At 41.8% G+C, this 9,956-nt stretch overlaps 1 protein-coding gene across 9 annotated transcripts in view; it reads right to left on the bottom strand.

Annotated features, from left to right (window-relative positions):
• Nucleotides 1-4,660: 4,660 nt before the first annotated feature.
• Nucleotides 4,661-9,956, bottom strand: part of birc6 (baculoviral IAP repeat containing 6) — a 120,920-nt gene continuing 115,624 nt past the window's right edge. For all 9 annotated transcript variants that reach the window (XM_053237756.1, XM_053237759.1, XM_053237762.1 and 6 more), the window contains exons 73-74: nucleotides 5,321-5,455; nucleotides 4,661-5,158 (exon numbers count right to left, since the gene is read on the bottom strand). In XM_053237756.1, coding sequence (XP_053093731.1) covers nucleotides 4,976-5,158; nucleotides 5,321-5,455 — 318 coding nt within the window. In that variant the 3' untranslated portion in view covers nucleotides 4,661-4,975. The remainder of the gene's footprint in view (nucleotides 5,159-5,320; nucleotides 5,456-9,956) is intronic.

Here is a 9,956-nt window from a genome sequence, read left to right as displayed (position 1 = left end):
AATGGTGTGTTTATCTTGCGCCACACACTCATTCCCTTTAATTATTGACTTTATCGTGGTTCATTGCGCGGAGATGTGAGGACTAATTTATGCTGAGTGCGAATAAACAGCGTCAAGGTCACGTAAAGACTAAACAAACAGCTTACAGAGGGAAAAGTGTCACATGCAGATAAAGTCCTGCTATTGTGTTAGTTAATGGAATTCATTTGCATGTTCTTTTTCTTATTAGTCGCGTCTGTGAAGCGGCCGAGAGACAATAAAGGAGGAAGAAAAGAAAGTCTCAAGTCGACCGCACGGCAAAGCAGGCGGGAAGTGTTCACTCAGGAGACGCAACGTACATGAGAGAGCAGTTTAACATGAGAAGGGCTCGTTTAACACACACACACACTCACACACACACACACACACACACACACACTAATACGTTATGATTTCTATAGTAACGGCTCATTCACAGGACCTTGTACATGGACGTTCCACACAAACAGATTTCTACAAAAAAAGTATTCTTTAACTAAGAAGAGTAAGACAGTCTATCCGACTTTTTATCCGTTTATAGTTACATTTAATGTTGTGGAATGTCGGTGAAACAATAGACAGTTTTTGGTTTTAGTTTTGTTTCCGGAGCCATTTTTCTGCTTTGGACAGTTTGTGCAAAAAAAGAGTAAATACAGAATGTTTTCTTGGACTCGTTAATACGGTTAGTTAAAATAAATGCACTTATTTCCAAATGATTGTTTATATTGTTGTTTACCGATTTGCTGTATTATAGGAAAGGAGGTGGAGAGAGGAAGGGGAGGAGTCAGGTGAGGTCACCTGCTATTAAAATCAGCCACAACATACCTTCCTGTTGTCGCTTACGTTATAGCAGCACACCAGCCCTAACCAGCCTCTTTATTCTCTCTCTCAAGTTAATAAGACAAGCTTGTTGTTAATAAATCGCAGCTTGTTACGCACGTTAGCGAGAAACCGCAAAGAAGCGTAAACTCCTCTGTCCTGAAGACGTCTGAAAACTTAAGTGTTAAAACTTACGTAACTTAGCGTCTCCTTGATTTTAGAAATCTTCAACATACCAGCGATTACACGGTATTTACTCTGTTTATGTGGCGAATCCGCTGCACAGCGCTGTGGTGTAAACGTCCTCGTCTCGGTCAAAGTGCCGCCATTTTATTTAAATGAACGACAAAATGTGCAACATGAGTCACTCGTCACTGCGATTCACTAACAGCATCAGTATTAGCAAATTGGCAGTGATTGGATTTTACAAAACTCATTTCAAGCAAACATTATTTTTAGTTACATCACTGATTTATATGTACACACACAGACAGACACACACACACGCACACACGCACACACACAGACACGCACACACACACACACGCACACACACACGCACACACACAGACACGCACACACACACACTGCCTTTCATATGCTAATAAATGAAATGATTTCAGAGTGGAACAGAGGATCATCTTATCATTAAACACACGAGTTAAACAGGTTCAATTTCCAAGCAGCAGGGACGAGTTCGTAAGAGGCAGGAAAGCGTTTATAAGCGTCAAGAAAGCGTTTATAAGCGACAGGGACGTGTTTATAAGCGTCAAGAAAGCCTTTATAAGCGTCAGGAAAGCGTTTATAAGAAGCAGGGACATGTTTATAAGCATCAGGAAAGCGTTTATAAGCGTCAGGAAAGCATTTATAAGAAGCAGGGATGTGTTTATAAGCAACAGGGACGTGTTTATAAGCGGCAGGGACGTGTTTATAAGAGAGAGACGTGTTTATAAGCAACAGGGACGTGTTTATAAGCAACAGGGACGTGTTTATAAGCAACAGGGACGTGTTTATAAGAGAGAGACGTGTTTATAAGCAACAGGGACGTGTTTATAAGCAACAGGGACGTGTTTATAAGCAACAGGGACGTGTTTATAAGCAACAGGGACGTGTTTATAAGCAACAGGGACGTGTTTATAAGAGAGAGACGTGTTTATAAGCAACAGAGACGTGTTTATAAGCAACAGGGACGTGTTTATAAGCAACAGGGACGTGTTTATAAGCGGCAGGGACGTGTTTATAAGAGAGAGACGTGTTTATAAGCAACAGGGACGTGTTTAAAAGCAACAGGGACGTGTTTATAAGCAACAGGGACGTGTTTATAAGCGGCAGGGACGTGTTTATAAGAGAGAGACGTGTTTATAAGCAACAGGGACGTGTTTATAAGCAACAGGGACGTGTTTATAAGCGGCAGGGACGTGTTTATAAGCAACAGAGACGTGTTTATAAGCGACAGGGACGTGTTTATAAGAGAGAGACGTGTTTATAAGCAACAGGGACGTGTTTATAAGCGGCAGGGAGGTTGTTTAATTTGATTTCATTTGAAAATATTCGGTGTGGTATTATTATGTAATAAAGAAAGAAATGAACAAAAAAAGTGGGTTATCGAGACGTTATTTATCCTTAAATGTGTGTTAATTTTAATGATAAATAATAAAAAAATAAATCTGGGATTTGTTTCTCGATCTTAAAATTTCTTTTCCAGGCCTTTAAGATTCTCCAATAATATTAATAATTATTTTTTATTATTATTTTAGATCATTATTTAAACATACAGAAGACTATAATAAATAAAATACAGAAGAGTCTTAATAACAGCAACAACAATTAATAATAATTTAAAAGTCCTCTTATTTATCTATCTTCTTCTGCTTCTTCTTCTTCTTATTATTATGTATTTTATTTTAGACTTTGTTGAATTTTCTTTTTTTTAATGTAATTAAGGGCATAATGAAAAGAGAAAACATGAGTTATACGGTGTATTAGCAAAGCTGCATTAGTGTGGAAAATATCCGGAACTTTTCCCGACCTGCTCCGGAATCCTGCGTGATGATCCTAAAATTCCAACAGCAGCATGTAGTCTGATAATCATACGATATGCACAAGATTACACATTTCCCTTCGTAAAAACGTATAAATCTTTAATAAAGATTATCCTTAAATAAGCAGAGGAGGTTACGGATGTAGAGGTGGGCGGGGCTTTAGCTTTTTTAGTGCCAGGATAATAAATAATATTAAACAGGTAAAGATCATTGCAGCTGAGACGATACAGCGTGAGTAAGGACTCGCAAATCATGATCTTAATTTAATCGTTTTAACTATAAATGTTCACCCTTTTTATTAAAAAAATATATAAATATTATTAAACATGAAATCTTTAAATGAGATTTTTCTCCCTTTTCACTTTAAAATGCTAAAACTTTACTTCTGATTGAAAAATATTTCAGTTCATATATACAGCCTTCGCGTTCCACTCAGAGCAGCTCTCAACGCTGAAGACACACCCACTCTTTCCATATATGGCTATAAGGCCACTCCCATTCAGACATGCTCCCACTTCCATATATGGACTGAAAAACACACCTACTCAGACATGCTCTCATGTTAACAAGCTTTAAGACAGCCCACATTCCCATCTTTAACTCTGAAGACACGCCCACTCAGTGCTGCTCTCATTTGCATATACAGACTGATGGCCACACCCCTTCAGATCAGCAGTTATTATAATAATACCTGAACTTAAATACACAAGGACACGCCCACTCAGAGTAGCTCTCATTTACATATAAGGGATCGAGGACACGCCCACTCAGAGTAGCTCTCATTTACATATACGGGATCAAGGACACGCCCACTCAGAGTAGCTCTCATTTACATATACGGGATCAAGGACACGCCCACTCAGAGTAGCTCTCATTTACATATACGGGATCAAGGACACGCCCACTCGGAGCTGCTCTCATTTACATATACGGGATCAAGGACACGCCCACTCAGAGTAGCTCTCATTTACATATACGGGATCAAGGACACGCCCACTCAGAGTAGCTCTCATTTCCATATATGGATTTACGCACACGCCCCTTCAGATCAGAACTTATTCCATATATGGACTGAAGGACGTGGAGTTTAATTTTTAAAAACGGATTTAAAGACACTCATTTCCATATATGGACTAAAGGACACGCCCACTCAGAGCTGCTATTATTTAGTACATGTGCTTATACCCAGCCCACATTCTGATCTTTAACTCTAAGGACACGCCCCCTCAGAGTGGCTCTTATTTTTATATACTGACTTAAATACACACTCATTCAGAGTTACTCCATATATGGACTCAAGGACACGCCCATATTCCCATCTTTATCCCTGAAGACACTCCCACTCAGAACCGCTCTCGTGTTGAGGTACCGCCTGAAGGACACGCCCCCTGTGTTCTGAGGGCTGGTTATTAATGCGGTGAGAAAGGCGGAGAGTTATGACGCAGCAGCAGACGGAGGTGTTTCTCCGAGTGAAAGTAAAACAGTTTGTGTTTATTAAAGTGTTTAAAATCAGTGATGAGGTGAGGAGGCCGTGGAGGAGCGTCACGCTGAGCGTCGCCTTTATTCAACTCGACACCAGGGGCGTAAAAATCAAAAGAAGAAGCAAATGTCACTGACCAGAGGATTTCCCCGTGTGTGTGTGTGTGTGTGTGTGTGTGTGTGTGTGTGGATTTTAACATCCTCCTTACACTACGATCCCGTTCTCACACTAACAGTCAGGAATAAAGAAAATAAACGTAGGAGTCGAAGGTGTTCTGTCGTATATACGCTGATTTCCTCGGTCATGTTTACATAAACAAGTTTAATAACATTTCAATCAGTGGTTATTTCACAATTGGGAGAAAAAAAAAAAAAGGAAAGAAGTGTACACTCTTTTACAAGTTGTGTTTTTCGTCCTCTGTTCGATTAATGGGCGTGGCATTGTTCACGAGTTTCGCGCTGGGTTTTTTACGTTTCGTACTTGTTGCTGTTACATAATTAAATTCTTACATACAAATATGGACAAAGTGAGGCTTCGTCTCTGAAGCTCTCGAGTCTGTAATCGATTCCAAGGGACAGTCTTAAGAGGGCGGGGCTTTAATCAGAGTAGGCGGGGCTTAAAGCTGTCCATCGCTGCACTGGGAGTCTTGACATTGGGCGTCGCTCTGCTTTTCCGCCTCCTGATTGGGGAGATCCTTAGAGAGGGCGGAGCTCTTCTCAGAAAACTCCTCCCCATCGGGCTCCAGGCCGTCCGGACAGGGCAGCTTCAGAAGCTCCTCCCTCAACTGGGCCGTGTGTCGCTATGGAAACGCAAAGGATGAGGTCAGTGAACATGAAACACTACCATCAGTAAATTACAGTGGACTGATGATGAGATCATTACAGAATGATGATCAATTGTGTAATAAACATGCATGTTAAGAGTGTGTGTGTGTGTGTGTGTGTGTGTGTGTGTGTGTTACCTTGAGTGCGGCTGCGTGGTGAGACATGGTTCGTCCCACTCTCTTATCGCTGCTGTACTGCTGGATGTCGGAGATCCACTCCTCACACTGCGCCATGATCTCAGCTCGCTTCAGGTAAAAGTGCTTATGGATCACCTGTAAACACACACACACACACACACACACACACACACACACACACACACAATTGTTGATTATTTTAAAACAGCACAAGTGTTTTATTCCTTTTATACCGCTGCAATTTTACCAACAATTACAACCGTCTATTTATTAAACAATGACACTATGTCCTTTATATCCGTTTATAGTTACATTTAACGAAACGAGTTAGTTCCTGTTGTCGCTTATGTTACAGCAGCTATAAACACTCGTTCCCTCACCAGTCTCTTTATTCTCTCTCTTCACGTTAATAAGACAAAAAAATCGCAGCTTGTTCCGCATGTTACTGAGAAACCGCAAAGAAAGAAGCGTAAACTCCTCTGTCCTGAAGATGTCAGAAAACTTACAGTTCCAGCTTTACCTCTGACTGTTACAAAGCGCTGACACTGGAGACTCCTTCCATACGTGTTACATAAACATCTCCTTACAGAGAAAATGTAAAACATAAAAATGTTTTTAATCCATTCATCATTAGTGAAGCGTCCGCTGTACACGTCCCTGTGAATGAGCTGTTGCTATAGAAACGATAACGTATTAGAACGAGTGCATTAATGTAAACCTGCGCTACTGTCAGAGCTGCTGTTCTAGAGAATTAATCAACACCTTCTGACCAATCAGAGTGCAGGATTCAACAGCGCTGTGGTGTTAAATAATACACAAGAGTAAAACTCTAAATAAAAGGATTCCCCTTACTCAGCTTTATTCAGGAGCTCAGTGTGTTATTACTGACTCATCTCTAAACTTGCCACTGCATGCGCGCACACACGCGCACACACACGCGCACACACACGCGCGCACACACACGCACGCACCCGCACGCGCACACGCACGCGCGCGCACACACGCACGCGCGCGCACACACGCACGCGCGCGCACACACGCACGCACCCGCAATGCTTTTTTTGGCACTTACAGACAGCCCTATCTTTTAGGTGAGAATCATTCCTGTACCTCATTATTAATCTGGCCCAACACACACACACCTCTTATTTAACACACACACACGGCCAGGATGAGCTCCAGTGTGAAGTGCGTCCTGACACTCGGGCTCAGCGATACGACAAAAAAATATCACATCGCGATATCTTAAACCAATTTTTAACATTTTTACGATACAAGATATGCATCAGAATCAGAAGTTTTTTTCTTTTTTTAAAACATACGACAGCAAAACAGAAAAGCTGCATTTAAAATTAAAAGCAAAAAAAAAAAAAAATACAATTTACAATTTTAGTTTTCTACACAATAAAATATCTCTTAAAAATGTACTGTGACATCACGAGATCTCAAATATCAAACAATCTAACAAATACAGCGTGCATAAGCAGTTTATTGGTTTATCGACTGTAGAGCGTGAACAGCGGACGATACAAATGAAGTGATAGCGGGCAGGGTCGCCATGGTAACCTGTTTCTTTCACCCATCACGCTGGTCTCGTTCTCGTCCACCTTTTACGACTCTCATTACCGCGCCCAATATAAAACATTATTGTATAAACGCGTTCGGTTTAAACGTTGTTTTAACACTAGCGTCGAACACGTGATCACTCGCGATTGGTGGAAAGAGAAGAGAAAGAAAAAGAAATTAAAATCAATTCAAAATTAAAACCGTTAGAAAGAATTAGTTTAATATTTTATTAGTGAAAGGTAGAGAGAGAGGAGTGGAGATTAAAAAAAAGGAAAATAAAGGAAAATATGTGAGAGAAAGGTGTGAAAAAATGTGATGAGATGGCGAGAGAGTGAGAGAGAGAGAGGGAGAGAGTTGTTGTGATGTCAGTGTAATCACTGATGTGGAACACGGGGGTAAATGCAATACAGCGATACACAGCAGCGCATACAGATACACTCACTCCCTATATATCTCTCACACACACACACACACACACACACACACACACACACACACACACGGGTAATAAACGGTGGGTCTTTGACGTCAGAGCAGGGAGTGTAATGGCCCATTAGATTCAGAGCGGGGGAAGGACACCTCTCTCTCTCACACACACACACACACACACTCAAACACACACACACACACACTCACACACACTCACACACACTCACACACACTCACACACACTCACACACACTCTCACACACTCTCACACACTCTCACACACTCTCACACACTCACACACACTCACACACACACACACTCACACACACTCACACACACTCTCACACACACTCTCACACACACTCACACACACTCACACACACTCACACACACTCACACACACACTCACACACACACACACACACACTCACACACACTCACACACACTCACACACACTCACACACACTCACACACACTCACACACACTCACACACACACGAAATTGAATTACACTGTAATACTCAGCCTATGCCACACAGCCCCAGTGAAGGGGGCGTGTCCACCACTGATGTTAATCTTATCTCAGTATTATATCTCTTATTCGAAGTCTCATTTTAAAACTTCGTTGTCTCGTAAAGTTTGACCGTATATCTCCACACTCGTCCCTGTGAATGAACCGTTACTATAGAAACGATAATGTGTGTTATTACTGCCTCATCTCTAAACTTTGGCCATGCGTCTCGTTTTTAACTTCACTGTCTCAAGTATAAAGCTGGACCGTATAGTATATCTCGTTTGTAAAGTTTTACGTCTCGATTGTAAACTTCGGCTGTACGTCTTGTTTGTAAAGTTTGGTGTCCTGATGGAAAACTTCGGCCGTACGTCTCGCTCGTAAACTTTGTCGTCTCATTTTTGTAAGCAGTTATTTAACTGAATATCGATGAATAAGTGTAGCTAATAATTCAAGTAACGTTCCATATATGCGCAAAATATCATCAGTGATGCAGTGAAGACATCAATTTGATAACTTTACATCCGGAATTTTTTTAAAAACTGCCGGCATTTTTATTTTATCTGCACTGTTTAGGAAATTAACACGGAGTTTATTTCACAGAGTGTTGAGGAAACACCAGTACGGCCGGTGTGGAGTCTCGTGATGAAGCTCTGTAAAGGATGATATCATCTAGCCGGGATTTTAATATAAAAGGACGTATTGTTATGATGCAACGGTTCCTCAGATGAATCGATGGTGAGGGTTACCTCTACAGGAGGGTTACAGTCACAGAGCAGAAGCCTGATATAGCGGAAAATATGAACTGCTCCATCATCACACACTGATCTGTGGATGTGTGTGAGACGGAGATGACCCCAACACACACCGGCACTGGGCCACGGCCACATCCTGGTTACCATGGCAATGCTGGCAAGGCCATCGATCTTTCTCTCTCTCACAGTGTGTGTGTGTGTGTGTGTGTGTGTGTATCAGACATTGTCACAGTGTGATGGATGGATGGAGACAGAAAGAGATCTGATACGACTGCTCCAGGTGTGTGAACGAAGGAAGGAACGATAAGGGAGTGATAAAGAACAACAAGGGAGACACAAAGGAATGAAAAGAAAGAGAGAGAGAGAGAGAGAGAGAGAAAGAGAAACAGAAAAGAGGAGAAAGAGAAAGGAAGAAGAAAAAGAGGACAGAAACAAGAGATGAGAAGGGAAGGAAAGCAGGGAGAGAAAAGTGGAGGAAAAAAATGAGAGCAATGCAGAGAACAGAGAAAGAAAAGATGGACAGAAGATGGAGAAAAGAAGGAAAATCGATCAGAGCCACTGCACAAGCATCGGGAATAGCCAATACAACACTGTGGAATATCCTGAAAAAAGAAAGAAACCACTGGTGTACTAACAGCTAGACATGGAACAGAAACATCGTGAGAGCTGTGAAGAAAAACCCCAAACAACAGTCAGTGACATCACCAACCTCCTCCACAACCTCCACAGGGCATCCACCACTTGAAGACTCCAAGAGCAGAAATATGGAGGCCATACCACAAGATGCAAACCTCTCATCAGCAGTAAGAGTCAGAAGGCCAGATTGGAATTCACAAAGAAATACAGAGATGATCCACAAAAGTTCTGGAACTAAGATGAACCTCTACCAAAGTGATGGAAAGGCCAAAGTGTGGAGAAAGAAAGGATCTGCTCATGATCCAGAACATACGAGCTCATGGGTGAAGCATGGTGGAGGTAGTGTCATGGCATGGGCTTGCATGGCTGCTTCTGGAACAGACTCACTAATCTTTACTGATGATGGAGCTCATGATGGTAGCAGCAGAATGAATTCAGAAGCTACAGAAACATTCTGTCTGCTAATTTACAGTGAAATGCATCCGATCTAATCGGGAGGAACTTCATCATGCAGCAAGACAACGACCCAAAACACACTGCAACACAACAAAGCACTTCATCAGGGGAAAAGTGGAAGGTTTTAGACTGGACGAGTCCATCAGCAGACCTTTACTCAACTGAGCAGCATTTCACCTCCTGAAGAGGAGACTGAAGGGAGAAACCCCCCAAAACTAACAACAACTGAAAGACGCTGCGCTACAAACCTGGAAAAGCAGCACAGAAGAACAACGCAACAGT

This window comes from Pangasianodon hypophthalmus, chromosome 10 (assembly GCF_027358585.1).
Source record: "Pangasianodon hypophthalmus isolate fPanHyp1 chromosome 10, fPanHyp1.pri, whole genome shotgun sequence".
NCBI classification, from domain to species: Eukaryota; Metazoa; Chordata; class Actinopteri; order Siluriformes; family Pangasiidae; genus Pangasianodon; species Pangasianodon hypophthalmus.
The sequence above is the reverse complement of the archived record's forward strand: the minus strand, read 5'-3'. Positions and strand labels throughout refer to the sequence as shown.